We start from the raw sequence: 19,895 nt of genomic DNA on the forward strand, positions 1-19,895 counted from the left end.
GTAAATAAATTAAAAAAAAAAAAAAAGCAAGCAGAAGACATAGCCTGTACAAAAGCCCTGGAGCTGTAAAGAAGTCTACAGATGAAAATCAAAGCTTAGGGGCAGGCATTCTGCCTAGCAGTTAGGACACAGAGCACCTGCATCTCATACCACAGTGCCTGGGTTTGGAGCCCAGGTGAGGCTCCTGAGTGCAGCTTTCTGCTAATCCAGATCATGGGAGGCAGCCCTGATGGGTCAAGCAATTGGTTTCTTGCAGCCCACGTGGAAGAACTGAATTGAAGGGGCTGGCGCTGTGGCGTAGCGGATAAAGCCACTGCCTGCAGTGCTGACATCCCATATGGGTGCCAGTTCGAGTCCTGGATGCTCCTCTTCCAATCCAGCTCTCTGCTGTGGCCTGGGGAAGCAGTAGAAGATGGCTCAAGTCCTTGGGCCCCTGAACTCCCATAGGAGACCTGAAAGAATCTCCTGGCTCCTGTCTTCAGATCGGCACAGCTCTGGCCGTTGCAGCCATTTGGGGAGTGGACCAGTGGATGGAAGACCCCCACACACACACACCTCTCTCTGCCTCTCTGTAACTCTTTCAAATAAATAAATAATCTTAAAAAAAAAATACTGGATTGAATTCCTGGCTCCTAGATTCAGCCTGCTCCATCCCCAACTGTTCTGGGCACTGGGGAATGAACCAGAAGGTGGGAGTTGTCTCTCACTCTGCCTCTGAAATAAATTTAAAAGAAACAAAAATAAGTGTATGGGGGGTTAGGAAGGACGTGTTCATTCTACCCTACGTCTGCCTGATACACACACACACACAGCCAGAGTTCGTCATTTCAACATCTCCCATACAGGCCTAGCCCAGTCACAAAAGCTGAAAATCCACAGCTAATTTGCAGAAAAAAAGCTTTAAATAAGCTTTAAATACTAAGAAAGCCTTTCTGGGAACAAAAGCAACCTCGGCGACTGCGGAAACCGGCAACTAGGAGCTAAGAAGACCTCGCCGAGGACCACAGAACAAAATGCAGGCTGGACACAGCGGCCTCCCGTCCCGAACAGGACAGACGACAGAATCAACGCACAGCTTTAACCTGCGCGAAGCCCGCGCCCCGCCGCTTCCGCCGCACCACTGCGGCTGCGCGCGCGCCGTTCCGGAAGCGGAAGTGCACCAGAGGTCAGGGTTGGTTTTCAAGATGGCGGCCTTCAGCGGGCTGTTGTCCGGCTGCGGGCGGCTACTGAGAGGACTCCTGGCGGGTCCTGCCGCGACCAGCTGGTCTCGGCTTCCAGCTCGCGGGTTCAGAGAAGGTGAGTCCCAGGTCCCAGGGGCCTCCTGAAATTGAGGAGAAAAAGCGGTGAGAATACTTTGGCCAGCCCCGGTGCGCCCGTCCTTCCCCTTTGCTTCGCTGGGTTCTGAAACTTGGGAGGCACTGACCCTCGGGGATGCTTAAAAAACCCCTTCCGGACCTCGGTGCTGTTATCTCGAGCTCCTGCCGCCTGTTAAGGTGTCCTCGCGAGGCAGAGGAGGAGACGGAGAGAAGCCCATCCCAAGGTTCAGAAAAGTGTTCTCTAGGGCTTTGCATATTAATTCTCCTTCCTGGACTCTCCTCGGCCTCCATTTAAGAACTCCTGAGCCTTGAGGGAGGGAACCTCCCTTTCCAGTTTGTCTTGGAAACGTGCTGCTGCCAGGTTTTTCTGCCCAGGCCGCTGGTCTCCGTGAGAGGCGGACAGCCGAGACAGAGGCAAATGCTGGGTGGTTGTGCCGCCTTCCGTTCACCTTAGATCTGGAAAAGTAGCCTGATTCGACCGTCCGTGCTTCCGCTGGGAGTGGGGTGCTGGAGAAAGAGAAAACAGCCCTTTCTTGAGAAGCGTCAGCTCTATAACGAGATGAAATGTGTACATTCCAACAATCGCAGCTTAGCTGGGAGGTTCCGTTACCGGAAACGGCAAACGCGGTTGGAAATTTTCATAAAGAGGATGTGTCTGGATCGGGCTTAGCAAAGGATAGAATCTGGCGGAGTGTGGAAAGGCCTTTCAGGACATGGCTTGCCTTTGGGTCCCGCTGGAAGCGGGAGAGGGTGAGTGGTATGTCTTTTCGAAGGTTCTAGCATAATATCGGTCTGCAGAGTAGAGGAGAGCAATCATTGTCAGCGGGAGCAGAAAGGCCCCAAAGGAATAGCTCAATGAATGGACTGTGGCATTTGTCTCAGAAGAGGGCTGTCCTTTTTGCTTTCAAACAAGGAATCCAGTCTGTCGAAATCAAAGAGTGAGTTGGGGTGGAGTTTGGCCTGACAGTTAACTTGCTGGATGAGACCTGGCTTAGTGCCTGGGTTCCAGTCCCAGATCCGCTGCTGATCTCAGCTTCCTGCTAATGCGCACCTGGCAGGCAGCAGGTGATGCCTCAAGTACTTGGGTCCCTGCCCCCCCCCCCCATGGGAGACCAAAATTGAGCTCCCAGCTTCTGGCTTCAGCCTGTCCCAGCCCTGGTTGTTGCAGGCATTTAGGGAATGAAGCAGAGAATGAGCGCTCTCTCTTTTGCTCCATGTGTCTCTGCCTTTCAAATAAAATAAGTAAATTAATTTTTGAAAATGATTGTTGATGAAAAATGCAAATAGCAGATATGTTTGAAGAATTTAGCTGTGAAAGGAAGAGGAAATATTTGCTAGGAAAAGTCCAGATACTGCCTGGTTCATGTTAGGTAGACTAATCTATTAGTAAAGAAAGACACCTGTTCCCATGCCGCTTGGTAAGTGGGTGTCCATGAGATCCTTGAGGGAACCTACTAAGTCTTAAACTGTAATAGCTGCAATTGTCAACTCCTTTATGAAAATCAAAGTTGAAATGGTTCTTTGCCATGTTCCTAGAAGAAAGACAAGGAATGGTTCCTTGACAGGAATATTTGAGGGTAGATTTAAATAATTTTTTTTTAGTTGGCAAGTTTGTGAAATGATGGACTTTATAATCAACTGAGTTTCTGAAGTCCTCTTCTCCTTTAATATTTAGATTGGTAGCTCTTTTGTCTTACTCACTGTCAGACCAAAAGCCAAGTATTAGATCAGTGTGATACGTGAAGGCACTGCCTTATTCTGTATCCTTGAGAATCACATCTTTAAAGCCTAAAGTGGAAAAAAAAAAGCCTTTCCTATTATAGTCTATCCATTCTCCGTAAGGCATGAAGTATTGTACTTACAGTTCATCCTAGTTGATCCCAGCCAGTGTATTTGACACCCAAATATACACGTAGAATTGAAAGTTGTGGGGATGAATCCAGTTCTCTTACTGAAAATACTCAAGCATTCTACTTTTCTTGCCTTTTTTTTTTTTCCATGAAGATTGATTTTATTTGAAAAGTAAAGTCGCAAAGAGAGGGAGAGGGACAGAGAGTGTGTGAATGCTTTCACCTACTGGTCACTACTCCATGTGGTGGCACGGGCCCAACCACTTGAGCCATCTTTCGTTCAAGCAACCTACTTTTTGGGGGGGGGGGGGGCAGGCAGAGTGGACAGTGAGAGAGAGAGACAGAGAGAAAGGTCTTCCTTTGCCGTTGGTTCACCCTCCAATGGCCACTGCAGCCAGTGCACTGCGGCCGGCACATCGCGCTGATCCGAAGGCAGGAGCCAAGTACTTCTCCTGGTCTCCCATGGGGTGCAGGGCCCAAGCACTTGGGCCATCCTCCACTGCACTCCCTGGCCACAGCAGAGAGCTGGCCTGGAAGAGGGGCAACCGGGACAGAATCTGGCGCCCCGACCGGGACTAGAACCCCGTGTGCTGGCGCCGCAAGGTGGAGGATTAGCCAAGTGAGCCGCGGCACCGGCGCAACCTACTTTTCAAAAATAATTTTAGAGTTTATGAGGACTGAGCACACCAGTACTCCTCTGTGAAGACCTTCAGTCTGCTTTTTCTTTAATGGGGGCCTTTGCAGTGCAAACTGGAAAACCTGCTAGACACGTTGGAAAAGCCCTGTGGCACTGTCCAGGCCTTCTGGTCTAAAGCGGTGGTTCTCCACCAGCGCTTTTGCCACCCCCAGGAAACCTGTGGCAATGTCCAGAGACACTGTTTGGTTGTCATAACTGGCATCTGGTGGCTAGGTGCCAGCGATGCCAGGCCTCTGACAGTGCACAGGAGAGCGCCCTGCAGCACAGAACCATCTGGCTAAAACGTCAGTCCTGCTGCAGTCAAGACGGTCTGCTCTAAAGTCTGACACAAGCCAGAAAAGACAGTGGGAGAAGCAAAACGGAGGGGACAGAAATGGAAATTGTGATTTACTGAGTGCCCATGTGCGAATCACCTGCTGGGTTTTCCACACACGTTTCTTTAGCCTTTCATCCTAACTCTGTCAAGGTGGGTGCCAGCTGTCCTCGTCTTTACAGATGGGATTCAGCACCTTGCCCTGCGTTACGCAGCCCGGAGTTGGAGGTGAAGCCAACACTCTTCCTTCTCCTTCATGGCCGGGCCTCCCTGTTGGGCCCTCCTCTCCTGAAAGCCAAAGCCCATTTAATGCCTTTCTAGTTGGCACTGCCAGGCTATGGAAAGTTTGTGTTAGAACTCACTCCTGCCTTATCGCGCTCAGAACCCTTATGAAGGAAGAATAAACACATGATCATATGACTTAACATATGATCTCAGACTATCATAGCAGAGTCCACTGAAACAAGTAAAAGCCAAAGAGAATTTGCTTTGTCTCCTTCAGTTAGCTAGGGGCTTTCTGGAGGACCTAGCACTTCAGACACAGATATCCCTGGCAGTGCAGGAAGTCCTGTAATGAAAAGCTTGTTTTAATAAAAGTGATTTATTTATTTGAAAGTCAGAGTGATGAAATAAAGGGAGAGACAGGAAGTGAGAGGGGGAGATCTTCCATCTACCGGTTTACTCCTCAAATGCCTGCAACAGCTGGGGCTGGACCAGGCCAAAGCCAGGAGCCTGGAATTCCATCCAGGTCTCCCACATGGGTGGTAGGAACTCAGGTACTTGGGCCAGCACCTGCTGCCCCTCAGGTGCATTAGCAGGAAGCTAGATTGGAAGAGGAGCATTAGGGACTCGAGCCATCCTCCAGTACAAGCAGCTTAATGTGCTGTGCCACAGTGCTAGCCCATTCAGGGACACTAGTTCAGGGGTCCAAGAGAAAAGGAAGGAGAGGCAGTCAGGGAACCAGAAAACATTAATATGAAGTTGAACTGAAGGAAGCGGTTCTTGGAGCAGGAAGGTGTTTGAGAAAAGCTGTCGGTGGCTAGGCATGAGGGCACACAGCACAGACACGGCACTCCACTCCCTGGCCCTTCTAGCCATCGGCTTGGGGCTTGGTATCCACAGGTCCTTTCCAGTAGGGACCTTGATTTCTTTGGCCATTTCCTGCTTCAGTGCCCTGCACTCGTCGTTCATTGGCAGTTGGGTCTTAAATGGCTGAAGCTCCCCACGTCTTTGTGTGGCCATCAAGGGTTTTTGCATTCAGTGCAGTTTCACCACAATGCCGTTTGCTCCAGTCAGCTGTCTTGGACTCCATCCTGGGTGAGTAGTGGCTGAAGTACTCTGAGGACCTTTTTACGAGGCATGGACTTTATTACAGTGAAGTTCCCATACTTAGGTTAGTTCCCTTTCCTCCTCTAGGACAAAGACTGTGTGCTGCTGTTCTATTGTAAGTCTCCACAGGAGGTGGGCAGGGCTGTGTGCTCCTTGGGTACTCAGAAAATGCCTTTCCCCATTCGGGGTAAGATTGCTTGTTGTGTAGAAGTGCTTGTCTTGACAGATTTTGGCACTTGGTTCCTGTATAGGAAATGCTTCATTGCTGTCTTTAATTTTGTTGATACCACCACATCTCAGAACATCAGGGTGATTTCATTTTTTTCTGAACAAGTTTTCTGTTAGTGCCTAAATCTCTCAGTCCCACTTTTCTTAGCCACCCCCACTTCTCCTCAGTGGAGAGGCGGCCAGGGACAAAATGGATCTCAGGTTTTGTTTAGTTTTGACATGTTTTTCTATGCACGCTGAAAATCAATACTGTTTTTGATTCCTATCTCCTCTTTCCAGAGGCTTAAAATCTACTGAGGACCTCTCTAGGCTCCAGCCGAGCCTTCTGCCCCTGCTAAAACTCCACCCTGATCAATCTCGGGCTCCTGTGAGTTCCCAGGTCGTCCCTTCTGGTTTGACAAATTGTCTGTGTTAGATAAGCATCTGCCCGTTGTTTGATCCACTGGCTTCTAGTAAGATGATTCACTGGCTCAGAGCCGCTGTGGGAAGAGCTTGCGAATAGTGGGGCTTGCCATGGGCTTTGATCTCTTTTCCAGGGACCAGTGGGATGACTTCAGGGTTTGGTTCTTTGCCGGGAGTGATGTGTGTTTTGTTAGGCTTGTTTACCTCATGGTTAGGACCCGAGTGCCTCCACTGTAGGGAACCACATGTTTATCCCCTTGGTGTTTCGGGCATTGTTCTCGTGCTGACTCCAGGGGCACCAGAATGTGTGTCTTTGTTTGCACGGGGAGTCTCAGGGAACCCACCCACTACCCCACCACCACCATTGCTCAGGTTTGGTTGCCCCAGGGCCCTCGCTTGGGTTGGGTTTTGCAGATTTTCTGCAGATTGACTCACGGCAGTGACCTTCCGTTGGCAGCTGCGCTGGCGTTCAGACTGCGGGCCAGGTTGAGTCGCACCCACATCCCGTTCTTGGTTGGTCTCTGTTCGGTAGAACCGTGTGTGGAGTGACGCATTTGCTTTTACTCCAAGAGGCCTACTTGGACTTTGAATTAATTAGTGACTGCAGTGTCCTCTGGCCATTGTCACTCCTTTGTCTGCAGTTGGACACGGAGCAGCTCTCCGGTCGGCTCTTTTGCGGTAATGAGTCTTCATGAATGACCTGCTCAGAAAACAAATGGGGAACAGTTCCAGGCAGCCTGTGTCCAATTAGGTGTCAGTCACAGAGCTCAGTGAGCACAGATGCTGCTGCGGGCCTCTGGTTGGGTTAGAATTGCTTTCTAACATGCCCTTCTCTTTTTATTGTTTATTTGAAAAACAATACATGTTGATTTTAGAAACTTACAGAAGAAAGTAAAAGCACCAGCTGCCACCACTGAGAGAACCACTATTACTGTTCCACGGGTAGAGAGCCTGGGGGGACTGTGAGCCCCTTGAAATCTGTGTCTTACTATGTCCGTGCTTACGGACTTTCCCTGGGCCGGGGAGGTGGGGTCATAGCTTTCACTGGACTTTCTTTTTTTGGGGGGGGGGGGGGAATTAAGATTTATTTATTTATTTATTTACTTGAAAGGCAGAGTTACAGAGAGATTGAGATCTTCCAACTACTGGTTCACTTCCCAATGGCTGCAGTGGCCAGGGCTGGGCCAGGCCAAAGCCAGGAGTCAGGTGCTTCATACAGGTCTCCCACATGGATGCAGGGGCCTAAGCACTTGGGCCTGTCTTCCCTGGCATGTTAGCAGGGAGCTGGATTGAAAGTGGAATAGCCAGGACTCGGACCGGTGCCCATATGGGATGCAGGCAGCAGCTTTACCTGCCACACCATGATGCCTGCCCTACACTGGGCTTTGAAAGTTAAGAATCTTAAGCTTGGGGCTGGCATTGTGGCATAGTGAGTAAAGCTGCTTGTGATGCCGACATTCCATATGGGCACTGGTTCAAGTCCTGGCTGTTCCACGTCCGATCCAGCTCCCTGCTAATACACCTGGGAAAGCAGTAGATAATGGCCCAAGTGCTTGGGCCCCTACACCCACGTGGGAGACCCAGATGAATCTCCTAGCTCTTGGCTTTGGCCTGGCCCAGCCCCAGCCTCTGCAGCCATTTGGGGAGTTGAACCAGCAGGTGGAAGATATCAGTCTCTCCTTCTCTGTCTCTCCCTCTCTCTATAACTGTGCCTTTCAAATAAATAAAATAAGTCTTTAAAACAAACAAATAAAAAGAGAATCTTAGGCTCTTTCTGATCTGTACTACTTCTTGCCTGGGCCAGAGTGGAATAGAAGTAAATTGTGGTACCCATGCAGCTGTTAGAATGTGGCTTTAGTATTTTGAGAGCAGTTTGCTACCTCGCTCTGTAGACCCATGTTTTCCTTTACAGTAATTAGCAGCCACAAGAGGATGGTGACAAGTATTTTGCTCCTTAAAAATGTTAGTTGTCGCTTTGTGAGCATTTGCCATGTCCCAGAGCCTGTGCTAACAGCTGTGCCTTCTCTCTTTCTGAAGAAACAGAGAACAAGGGAGAATCTCCAAGAGCTTTGTAGTTAATTTTATGAGCCAAATGTGGGCTCTTCACTTGTCTCTTCCTTTGATTATTCGAGTTGTCGTCCTTCCTGCCTGTTAAGGAGGCTGGGGAGTGTGGATGCCCTGGCAGGTGTGCATCGCACTCAGGCTCCCTTTTGACTGCTGGAGGCCTACACAGGCAGAGTGGAGCGGCCCCTCTGTTTGGTGTGGCGGTGCTCCCTTTGCGGTTAGCCTGGATCCAGCTGCATGCAGGTTCCTGATTCCCACCTCTTCCGGCACCCACCTGCGGTGTAGATATCGAGATCCTTGCAGGAGGAGAAGCAGATTTAACTCGCACCACTGCTTCATGCACATTTAACATGAGACCCTCAGACATACTTAGAGGTGAACTTGTTTCATTACCATGGAGCCGCTGGAACAGTGTTAGCTCCGTGCCCTGCCTCTTCAGAGTCACAAACCATTTTTACCTGATTCTCTTTGTGAGGGGATACACATAGTGGGTACTTTTGGAGGTCTTTTAGATACCTTTGCAACACCAGCTCTTGGGTAATTATTGCTAACTGTGGTGAGGAAGGATCTTGCCAGCTCCTCTGGATAGAACAAGAGGAATCTCAGCTTGGAGGGGCAGAAATGGGGGCTGGGGGAGCGGTGAATGGCGCCCCTCAGTTAAGATGCCACTTGTGACACCCATGTCCAAGTCTCTGGGCTTGAATCCAAGCCTCCACTTCTGAGTCTAGCCTCCTGCTAATGTGTGATCTGAGAGGCAGCAGTTGATGGATCAAGTATTTAGTTCTCTGCCACCCATGTAGAGATCCAGATTGAGTTCTGGGGTCCTGGCTTCAGCTTGACCCAGCACCAGCTGTTGTGTGCATTTGGGGAGTGAACCAGCTAATGGAGTCCCTCTCTTTCTGTCTCTTTGACTATGAAATTAAAAAAATATATATATTTTTTGAAAGGCAGAGATAGTGAGACTGACACTGTGACATAGCAGGTAAAGCCGCCGCCTGCAGTGTCGGCATCCCATATGGGTGTTGGTTCAAGTCCCAACTGCTCCACTTCCAATCCAGCTCTCTGCTATGGTCTAGGAAAGAAGTAGAGGATGGCCCCAAGTCCTTGGGCCCTTGTACCTGCATGAGAGACCCAGAAGCAGCTCTGAATCCTGGCTCCTGACTCCTGATCAGCTCAGCTCCGGCCATTGTGGCCATTTGGGAAGTGAACCTGCAGATAGAAAACCTCTCTCTCTCTCTCTCTCTCTCTCTCTCTCTCTGTCTCTCTGTCTCTCCATCTCTCCATTAAAAAAAAAAAATTTAAAAAAAAGAAGAAAGAAAGAAAAAAAGGCAGAGATGATGTGGAGATCCCTAATCCCAGAGAAATGATACTACCCAGGAATCTTGGGCTTGCCTCCATCCAGCCTTAAGGGCGTAGGCCTTGGCACACAGGGGTGAGCCCTGCCCACTGTCTGTCCCAGATGGGGACCGTGAGAGAGTACAGACTGAAGGCTTCTTTTTTTCTCGTGTGTAGAATTTGAGCTGTTATTTGAAACTTCGTGTTCTTATTAAATGGCTGACCTAATTTTTCCCCTTTATCTCTGCAGTGGTGGAGATCCAGGAAGGGAAGACAACTATAGTGAGTATCATCGAGTTGGCCACTTAGAACCTTTTTAGTGCTTGGAACTGTGTGGCTGTTCCTATGAGGGCAGGAGGGAAGCCCAAACTGGACTCCTGGCTCTGGGGTCATCTCCCTTGGTGACTGTAAATCCCACTGTCTACTCTTCCAAACTGTACTGTAGTGCGGTTAATAAGGAACAGTCACCGTGCCCCGGCTGAGGTATCTGTTATTTGATTAAAGTGACCTTTTGTATGATAAAGTCTCAGAGGCCTTTGTAGATAGGTTCTTTGGCAGGTGATCAGTCAGTTACCAAAGGGGAAACTAAGGCAGTGTAGCAGGCCTGGAGAACCAGAGTCAAGCTGACCCAGGGCCAGGAACCTGGGCCTCAGTTCCTGTCTTTTCTGCCTGGACTGACTAAGCTGCTCCTTAAGTGATGCATTTAAAAGGTGACATTCTCTGGGCCCTGGCCTCGCTAACTGGCGCCCTGGCTTGTCTGTCCGTAAGAAAGCTGGAACAATTCGTGCACCCTCGCCCCCTTGACCTCCCTGGGCCCATCGCACCTCCCTTCCTTGGAGAGTCACGGGGCCTAGATTATCCTATAATCCTTAAAAGACAATGTTGTTTTCACATGGCCTTCCATGCCTCCAAGAAATCCTCAGCCACTCCACAGAGCTCCCAGAAGCCTCTGTAACTTCCATGTCAACCAAGGATTTAACCCTGCTGGTAACCAGCCACGCGCAGCCCTCCTCACAGCAGTCTTACCCCAGGATGAGTCCGAGTCTTCCCCAGAGCATTCCCTCAGCCTCCGCTGCTTAGCCCCAGACCCCTTGTCATTTTAAGGGATCCCCATCACCTTAAGACACCTTTTTTCAATCTCTAATTCAAAGCCAAAACAATCATTCACCTCTATAAACTCCACTCTAGAGAGGAGTGATATATCAGGCTTGTCAAACGGGGCGTGGATCTGCTGTTGTGGGGTGAACATGGAGACGGTGTGACCCTCTGAGAACCCGTGGGGGCAAAGGGGGGCCCCCCGTGCCTAGAGAGACACAGCCATGGCTGACCTTTTGTATCACTCTCTCCTCTGTCAAATTAGGTCAGACGCCTGTCTTACCGGGGGGGGGGGGGGGGGGGGTGGGTGGGTGAAATGGTGTCTCTGCATTGTTCGCACAGAGCCAAGCATATAGTGGGGGTCAGTACACACCAGCATTCTCCCCCAGGCTCCCTGTAACCCCGAAGACCTACCACAGACCCGCGGGTGTCTCTTACTTAACCCACAACTCCTCCGACTCTGACTCCAGCATAGCTGTGTCTGCCGAGGCAGAACGCGCAGCCGTGCCCTGCCTGGCCACGTAGTACTTGGGGCCCTTTCCCTTTGCCAGTTCTCCCCAACGAGACGACAGTGCTGCTTCCCTCCCAAAGCTTCTCAGACCTGTCGCAGCCGCCCGTGATCCACAGCCTCAGTCCACAGGCGTTCCAAACCCCTTTTGCAATTGGAGCCGACACCCAGGTGATCAGGTTTATTGCACTTGGTAATCCCAAGGCCGTGTCACAGGATACAACAGCAATGGGAAGGTCATTCCACACGTGGCCTCAACAGGATTTGGAAGATGGCATCAAAGATGCTAAAAGCGAGGAGAACATTTCCTCCCATCTGTGTTTAAAAATAAAAAAGACAGAAGAAGCAGTAGTGCACACAGGGATCTGCTCATCTAGCTGCAGCCCTGGGTTCCTCAGCCTTGGCACTGTAGGATTTCAGGTACATAATTCCCTGTTGGGGGGACTTTCCTGTGCATTGTAGGATGGTCAGCATCCCTGCTAAATGCCAGCAGCACCTCCAACCCCAGCCTTGACCTTCAAAAACATTATCAGATACTGCCAAGTGTCCCCGTGGGAGCACTGTTACCTCTGGTTGAGTCTCACTGGCATACATGTAGATCTGTAAGAGGGGCTGGCGCTGTGGCGTAAGCGGTAAAGCCGCCGCCTGCAGTGCAGCATCCCATATGGGCACCAGTTCAAGACCTGACTGTTTCATTTCTAATCCCGCTCTCTGCTTTGGCCTGGGAATGCAGTAGAAGATGGCCCAAATGCTTGGGCCCCTGCACCCATGTGGGAGACACGGAAGAAGCTCCTGGCTCCTGGCTTCAGATCGGCCCAGCTCCAGTCATTACAGCCATTTGGGGATTGAACCAGCGGATGGAAGACCTCTCTCGCTGTCTCCCTCTGCCTCTGCCTCTATAGCTCTGCCTTTCAAACAAGTAAATCTTAAAAAAAAAAAAAAAAAAAAAAAGATCTATAAGAGAAAACTAGAAAAGTGGACATGTAGGATGGTGGGGGAGCCTGCACCATTTGAAACTTCTTATTTATTTAAATGTATTTGAGAGACAAGTCAAATGGAGAGCTCCTGTCCTCTGGTTTACTTCCCAAATGCCCACAATAACCAGGGCTGGGCTGGGGCCAAGGCCAGGAGCCAGGAACTCCACCCAGATCTCCCACGTGGGTGGCAGGAACTGTTACATGGGCCATCACCATTGCCTCCCAGAGTTAGCCTTAGCAGGAAGCTGGAGTCAGGAGCTAAAGCTGGCATCAGCCCTGGGCACTCTGTTTCGGGACATGAGCATCTTAACCGCTCGGCTAAATGTCTGCTTATGAAACCTTTTACCTTGTATGTGTGTGAATTTTTCCCGGAGTTGTGGGTGGGGTGGTGGGTGCCTTGCAGGGAGCATAATGACTTGTGTTTTTGGCTTTTCTGATGAAGGAAAGGTAGCATTCAATTGATTCAGCAAACTCCTTCCTCCCCTTGCCACCAGCAGTAAGTTCAGATGGTTCCTTCCACTACCCCTGCAAGCCAGAACACAAGCCTGGGGCTACCCGAGGCCCAGTGTGCAGCTGTAGAACAAACCCCCCCGTTCAGGTAGACTGACCTGATAGCTCTGCCGAGTTTCCCTGGAGATAAACCTTGACCAGCATTCCCATCATTTGCTCGAAGACAAGTGGCTCCTCCTGCCCTGTCCCTCAAGCTGACTCTCTGTCTCTGCCTCTTAGATTGAAGGCCGCATCACAGGGACTCCCAAGGAGAGTCCAAATCCCCCTAACCCCTCTGGCCAGTGCCCTATCTGCCGCTGGAACTTGAAGCACAAGTACACCTATGAGGTGAGTCTGTGAGAGAAGCAGTCAGCTCTGTGTGGCTCGGAGGGCAGAGTCCTCCTTAATTTGAGGAGCTTTGGTGGCACCTCACGGAGCCGCCCAAAGATGACATTTTGGCCAGTGGCCCTTGATTTTTGACTGCACATTAGAATCACCTGGGGAGCTTTAAAAAATAATGATGCCCAGGCTCCACCCCGAGACCCACGGAGTCTGTCTCTAGGGGTGGGGCTTGCAGTTTTTTAAAGCTCTCCCGTGATTCTCATGCGTAGCCAGGGTTGAGAGCCACTAATTGAGTTCATGGTCTGGTTACGCTTCAGACCCCCGGAGCCCTGTAACCCAGCCTGCGGGGGATGTGTTCCCGTGGGGCTGGAATCCTGCTCTGGGTTTGGCCTTCCTCCTTTTGTAATGAGGATGCAGTGGAATGGGCTCTTGGTTCTTGCTGTGACCTGGGAACACATGACTGTCTCTTTCCATATTGGGCTACAGAGATACTGATTGCGCTCGCTCTTCTACAGCAGTTGTTTCCAGGGAAGGAAGAGAACCGTGAACAGCAGGCAGTGGATGGAGCACGCGCTGGGTCAGGCCCTGTGCGGAGTGCTGACAGCTTCCCATCCCCGTAGCGTTCAGTGACCTCTGCATTGGGGCTTTTCACCCTGGTTTCACAGTGGAGATGGACAGCACGGAGCTACTTAGCTTGCGTGAGCTCACCCAGCTCGGATGCACCAGAGCTGGATTCCACGCTCAGACGGCCCACGTCCTGCCGGCCACTGCGCACGCTCTCTTCAGCTGGGGGGGGAGGGGGGACCTGGAGAAATCCACACTTGTTCTTCAGTGCTCTCCCCGGTGACATTAAGCACCCTATTTTTGGGTTTCAGGTGATTCCAGCTCCAGGCCAGTTTGACCTGCAAGTTGTCCCTGGGCCCCTTTGTGGGGTGGGATGACTAGGGCAGAGGTCCTGGTCAGATGACAGGAACAGGAGCAGCCGCATGCCCATGGGATCCGAGCAGAATGACCCAGCTAATCTCCTGGGCTGGGAGCCTTGGCTTCAGGCCACCCTCGGGTGGGAGGTGGTAGCTGCCAGGAGTAGTGGGAGGCCTGCAGGCAGGGGCCGTGTTCAGAGCTCCTTACAGCACGGATGTCTGTGGGGGTACTGGGAACCCCATACCTGCCCAGCCAGTGGGGGGCGCTTCCCACCAGCCATTTCCAGGAAATAGACTTGGTTCTGCCTGTCCAGCAGAAGAAATCCAATCCCCTCCGAGGTAAAGGCTAGAGTTGTTTTCCTTTTACTTCTTTCCACTTAGGGCACCATTAGCCTGAGCTGTACAGAACTGTCGGCTTGCTTGGCAGCCCCAGATTAATCCAATCCAAGTTCTTTTCATCAGATTCTGAGGAGTACAGGGGTGGGAATTGGGGGCCTAGGTCCCTCAGGAACTGTCCAGTGATTAAAACAAATCTGTGGTTATACAGCAAGGCGCCTGCCAGGGCGCAAGTTGGTTTGTGGAACATGACTGCTAAGATAGGCATGCCAAGCCCCTGGGTGTGTGGGGTGAATTTTATTTAACCCCTGCAGCCACTCTGCGAGAGGTAAGAGTGGAGGAGAGGTACTCTCAGGTCTTGATTTGGGCTCTGTATGTTCCTGTGTCCTTGGCCCCATCTCAGGTGGGCTTGTGGTGGTCCAGAGGAAGCCCAAGAATCCGTCACATCTGTCATGGGGACTTAGAAGCCGTGGGATCAACCTCACAGCCCAGTCCCTTCCTCCTGGGCACGCACACCCACCTAACATCGCAACAGGAATGGCAGATGGTGGCGGGGTGGGGGGGACGCATGTCACTGGCCTGCGGTATGTACATGATGTTGAGGGCTGAAGCGGCACAGGTTTGCCCTCTTGTGTGGCAGTGGCCTCCACCCCACCCAGGGAGACGAGGCCAAGAGACATTCTGTCACCCAGGAAGGTACATAGACGAACACTTCTTGAAGGGCTTCTCTACCTGTTCCCTCAAAAGATTATCTCATGATGGGGCGGGAGCTCTGGGTGGCCTCGGGGTACAGGAAACTTTGCGGAGTGGGGTTAACCTTTGCTGGGGTAAAGGTAGCAGAGCTCTGCGAGGAGGGAGTGGCCTCAGGTAGGTTTCCAGAGCCACAGAGCTCTCGGGGAGCTGGCACCCCACCGCCTGCCCTGCGGCCCACGGGGCCCTGCTGCCCAGTTGACCCGCCTCTCCTCCTGGGCTGCACTAGGACGTCCTGCTGCTCAGCCAGTTCATCCGGCCACACGGAGGCATGCTGCCCCGCAAGGTCACGGGGCTGTGCCAGGAGGAGCACCGGAAGGTGGAGGAGTGTGTGAAGATGGCCCACCGAGCAGGTAGGCGGCCCCTGGGGCGGAGGGGCAGGGGGCAGCGGGGCCGGCTCCCCCACCCAGCTGGAAGAGACTCGCAATGTTCCTCGCCCAGTGCTGGCCTGCTTGCTCCCCCAAGCTGTGGAGGGAGCTGCAGAGACCACCCCTGCTTTTCCCTCCACGCAGGTCTGTTCCCAAATCACAGGCCTCAGCTTCCTGAAGGCGTTGTTCCGAAGAGCAAACCTCAGCTGAACCGGTAAGCAGATCTGGGTGCTGGCCCTGAGTGTTCTGTGGGCCTCTGGCTGCCACTGGACTGCACTGGGGAAGCCGTTTGCTAGTGTTCGGCCCGTAGCACAGGAAAGCTAGAAAGCACCCTGGCTGGCTGTGCCGCCGCCTCCCGGGGTGAGAAGCCCCCACCCCATCAGTCCCACCATGCTCAGCCTCTCCTGCCGCCCCCCTTGCTGGCCTCAGCATCTCTCTTTCCTCTTCCCTCCCCTGCAGGGCCCTGCACGGGGGCAAGGAGGGTAAGAAGGCAGCTGATTGGGCATTAGAATGTGGTAATCCTGTGTTTATGACATCACACCGGGTTGCTATGGGGATGTCCGAGTGCTTCTACAAACTTTCAGGATCCCAACTCTCTGCAGCCCTGAGGTTATTATAGGGCAGAATGAAGTCTTCCAAATGGGAGGGTTCTCTGGGGTAGAACCACTGTGTATAGCTGCTCTAGCTGTGTACTAACCAGGTGGACAGGATTACAAATAGTGCTCCCTGGAGTTGTGCAGTTAACAACATACACAGCTGCATATGGCAGCCTGGGAGGTCCTGAGGTCTTATAGAGGAGGAGACCCTGGACCCTAGATCAGTCTGTCCTCCAGCCTAAGCACGGTAGCCCCCTCTAAAGTAAGAGCAGATTTTTTTTTTTTTAATGTGAAAGTTTGAGAGAGAAATATCTTCCATCCATTGGTTCATTCTCCAAATGGCTTCAATGGCTCTCTGGGCCAGGCCAGAGCCAGGAGCTTCCTCCAGGTCTCCTGTGTGGGTGCAGGGGCCCAAGGACTTGGGGCATCCTCCACTGCTTTCCCAGGCACATTAGCAGGGAGCTGGATTGAAAATAGAGCAGCTGGGACGTCCATGTGGGATCCCGGCGCTGCACATGGTGGCTTCACTCACTGTGCCACAGTGCCAGCCCCCAGAGAAGATTCTTACCTGACACTCCGGCGTCTCTCCTATTGCAAGTTCCTCTTCCTCCCCCCCACCCCCCATCTCTGACGCCGCCTTAATCACATACTCGTAGGTTTTAAATTTCCCCTTGTTGAGCGTAGAGCTGAGTCTGTGGAACTGACCTGGGAGTTTGTTCCTGTTCTCCGTACCAGTGGCCCACCCTCTGGCAGCCAGTCCAGCTACCACTGCTGGTTTCCATGCCTGAGTGTGGAGACCAAAGATGACAGAAGCAAAGTGAGCTGCTAGGCCCAGGGTGCCGTGGGGGCAGTGCACAGTTGCCTCCTGGTACCTGGCCCCCCTGTCTCTGGAGGCCAGGCTAGCCAGAGCCGGGCCTTCGTCGACATCTTGTCAGCACTGTGGCCCAGTGCCCAACTCCACCTGTACCTCCCGCATTGCCAGCTGGGCCATCTGCCAGCAGCCCTGAGGGAGCAGAACATGTTAACCTCTTTTCTGTCTCCCAGCTCTGCTGTGGGCCACTTGGGGGAGCCCACCCCGCTCTGGGGTTGTCAGAGACAGCAGCAGGCCTGAGGACACACTCCATCCTGCCTGCAGGCCTTTGAAGCCAGGCCAGGCTCACCCCAGACATCCGGTGTCCTTTGACGTGACACAGGATTGATGAAGTGTGGGGGCTCTTAGGTTGCAGAGGCCACTGTGGCAGGAGGGGGAAGTGCTGCCTGGAAGGAAATTGACTCCCTCCAAGGCACTCTTGTGATCGCATCCAGCGGTCCTCAGCTGCCATGCAGCGGCTCAGGTCTGGCCAGGGCCCCTGGAGCCCTCCTTTGTTCTGCCACTTCCCTCCCCGGACCCCTGCAGGAGAGGAGCGAGGGAGCGGGGTTAGGGAAAGAGCTTTGACTGCGCCTAGAGCGAGGTTGTTCCCAGAGAGCTGACTGGAGGCCACCCAGCCCACCCCTGCCAGCTGGCTGCCCTGTGTGGCACAGGCGTCAGGCCCGAGGCTAGCTGAAGCCCATCTTCCCTCAGGTCCCTCTGGGGCACGGGGAGGAAGGCCCAGCGTTAGGGTAGGAGCTCAGGACAGCCTGGTCAGCCAAGGGGTCCTCTAGAGTCTATCACAGTGAGCACCCTCCCCTCCACCTCCTGCTCTGGGGTGGAGGGCAGGGTCGGCCCAGGGCCATCAGGTGGCCTTCCCTGGCCTTACTCTGTTGTCCCAGCACCACCAGTCCTAGAAAACACAGTCCCTCGGGGCGGCTCACCCCATAGCTGGCATCCCAGCCATGGCCACGGGGAAGCCCAGCCCGCCACCCCTGCCTGGCACGCGCTTGGAGAGCCGGCTGCCCCTCGTGCGGCTTCCCCTCTGGCTGCAGGAGCCAGGGCCTTGGTTGCATTGCATAAATCAGCAGTCGATTTTCACTTTCATTTAAAAATTTTTAGTCAAAAGTAGTGATTTTGTTTTTTATTATAAAGCTCATTTGAGGGTCTCTGGAGGCAGCTGGGTTGAGCCTCAACCTACGGGGGAGGCAGGGGAGATTCCTGGCCTTTGTCACAGCTGAGCTTTCAAGACGAAGGATGGGCCTTTCTGGACAGGATCCAAGTCTCGTTCTGGACAGAGTAAATCCCAATCCCAGCCGCATGAGCCACTTTTCCGGGAACTATCAGCGCCCTGGCCATCCCCAAAAGAGGCCAAAGTACTATGGGTGGCCGCCATCAGCTCCCCCTTCCAGGAACCTCCCCGGGTGCAGGCGCCTCCACAGGCCCAGGCCTTGGCTGGTGAGGAACAGGGGTCCTACAGCAGCGCAGGAGCCCCGGGCACTCCCCTGAAGGCTGGGGTGGCGGCTTCCTCCGGGCATTTCCCCAGCTCTCCTCTCCCCAAGGCTCCTAACTGCACCTTCTCCCCGGCACGCACACACCAACACTGACAATTCACAAGGATCAAGGGAGCTCGTGGCCCTGGGCTGCCTGACCCTGGCCACACACGGCTTGCGGCAGGAGCGGCCCAGCCTGTCTGTTTACGGGATACTCGGCAGTTACTCCCAGGAAAATCCCCTGTCCTTTGAGAAAGGAAAACTGGTCAGAGGGTTTGCTTGGCCAGCCGTGGCTCGGGCCGTGGAGGCAGGAGCCCTCTCTCCCACTTGCAAGCCCCAGCCACCTCCTTGTCCTCACTCCACAGCTACCTGACCCGCTGGTCCCCCCGCTCCGCCAGGCCCATCTACAACAGAGGCCACCGCTGGAACAAGGTGCGCATGCCCGTGGGCTCGCCCCTCCTGAGGGACAACGTCTGCTACTCGAGAACACCTTTGAAGTTCTATCACTGAGCGCAAGGCCGGCTCGCCAGCCCTCCGCCACGCTGTCCTGCGCCTCCCACGCCAGCAGCGCAAGGGACAGCGGGACGAACTCCAATACCCTTAGCCTGCCTAGGAGCTGAGCTGGGAGCCGCAGGCAAGCAGTCGGGTCCCTCGGCCACTGCTGTGTTCTCCACGAGACTGGCTGGGCAGGACCTGGGTGATGTTCAGCATGGGGGGCAAGAGGTTTGCCTGAAGGAAGATCATAAACCAGGCAGCTGGACTTGCCCGCTGGGTGCGTATTCACTGCCCGGGCATGGGGGCGGGCATTCGCAGCTGGGTGCTGAGCGCCAGCGCGGAGGCCATGTGATGCAGCTGGAGGGAGGCCCTGGGGGCTCCAGGGCAGCAGTAGGTGGGCCCCTCCTCAGGGGCCCCTGGCTGTGTTCACCTTCTCCCTCAGCTTGCTGCCATTGCACAGGTGGGTTTCCTGGCTCGGTGGGCCTCTCCTTAGAGCATGGACACGACAGACGTGGCGACGAGTGGCGGCACCACAGGACAAGGAAGGCAGTACACTACCATTTATAAAAATAGTGCTCAGACACTACAGAGCCCGCGGGCTGCACCAGCCTACAGCATGAAGGGCAGGTCTATGTTTTTCTCGCCAGTGCCCACGTAGACGTAGCCGTAGCTCTTGGTGTTGGGAGTGTGGTAGAAGGTGAGGCCCGGCCAGAGCAGGCTGCGCAGCACCACCAAGGCGTTGCCCCTCTCCATCTGCACGCTCCAGGACCCTGGGAGGAGATGGGCAGCAGGTGAGGCCAGGCCACGTGCCAGGGAGGGGACAACCACGGAAGTCCCAGCTGCCCGACTCCTCCTGGTGGCCTTGCAGCTGCCACACTGCCCATGAAGACCACTTCCAGGGGAAGCAGGAAAAACTCAAAGCAGCCACTGGTGTTCATGTCAGTGAGTCCAGCGAAAGGTCAAGTGGGGGCTGGGCTGGGCTGGGGAGTCGCTCCTGAGATCCCTCAGAAGTCCCCACTCGGGGGTGGGTTACGCCAGCCTAGGGGGCTCAGATGCAAGTTCAGCTGCGTCAGGCCTCCAGGCTCAGGGGCCTCTGCTTGGCTGCTGGAGCTGGCAGACTGGGAGCCAGCGCCGGCCAGAGGGGC

At 53.5% G+C, this 19,895-nt stretch overlaps 2 protein-coding genes and 1 long non-coding RNA gene across 5 annotated transcripts in view; 1 reads left to right on the plus strand and 2 right to left on the minus strand.

Annotated features, from left to right (window-relative positions):
• MRPS18A (mitochondrial ribosomal protein S18A) lies at window positions 1–19,015 on the plus strand. 2 transcript variants are annotated; one of them, XM_002714439.5, is made up of 6 exons: window positions 1–1,296; window positions 9,785–9,816; window positions 12,844–12,951; window positions 15,181–15,304; window positions 15,464–15,533; window positions 18,621–19,015. In XM_002714439.5, exons 1-6 carry the CDS (start codon window positions 1,014–1,016, stop codon window positions 18,763–18,765), a joined length of 762 nt encoding a protein of 253 aa, XP_002714485.4. In that variant the 5' UTR covers window positions 1–1,013; the 3' UTR covers window positions 18,766–19,015. The 2 variants fall into 2 exon arrangements, with proteins under 2 accessions (XP_002714485.4, XP_069930180.1); XM_070074079.1 differs by lacking the exon at window positions 12,844–12,951.
• LOC138849660 (uncharacterized) lies at window positions 884–4,015 on the minus strand. Its single transcript, XR_011388674.1, has 2 exons — window positions 1,424–4,015; window positions 884–1,321 (listed from the first exon to the last, which is right to left on the minus strand). It is a non-coding gene; the product is annotated as an uncharacterized lncRNA (long non-coding RNA).
• RSPH9 (radial spoke head component 9) overlaps window positions 17,878–19,895 on the minus strand; it is a 22,202-nt gene continuing 20,184 nt past the window's right edge. For both annotated transcript variants that reach the window (XM_017345152.3, XM_002714438.5), the window contains exon 5: window positions 17,878–19,520. In XM_017345152.3, the coding sequence (XP_017200641.1) occupies window positions 19,360–19,520 (161 nt within the window). In that variant the 3' untranslated portion in view covers window positions 17,878–19,359. The remainder of the gene's footprint in view (window positions 19,521–19,895) is intronic.

Source organism: Oryctolagus cuniculus, chromosome 5, assembly GCF_964237555.1.
Source record: "Oryctolagus cuniculus chromosome 5, mOryCun1.1, whole genome shotgun sequence".
Taxonomy (NCBI): Eukaryota; Metazoa; Chordata; class Mammalia; order Lagomorpha; family Leporidae; genus Oryctolagus; species Oryctolagus cuniculus.

Coding starts and splice junctions, on each gene's coding strand:
- MRPS18A (XM_002714439.5), top strand. CDS start 1,014: ATGCAGGCTGGACACAGCGGCCTCCCGTCCCGAACAGGACAGACGACA. Junction 12,952..15,180: donor AGCACAAGTACACCTATGAG/GTGAGTCTGTGA, acceptor GGGCTGCACTAG/GACGTCCTGCTGCTCAGCCA. Junction 15,534..18,620: donor AGCAAACCTCAGCTGAACCG/GTAAGCAGATCT, acceptor CTCACTCCACAG/CTACCTGACCCGCTGGTCCC.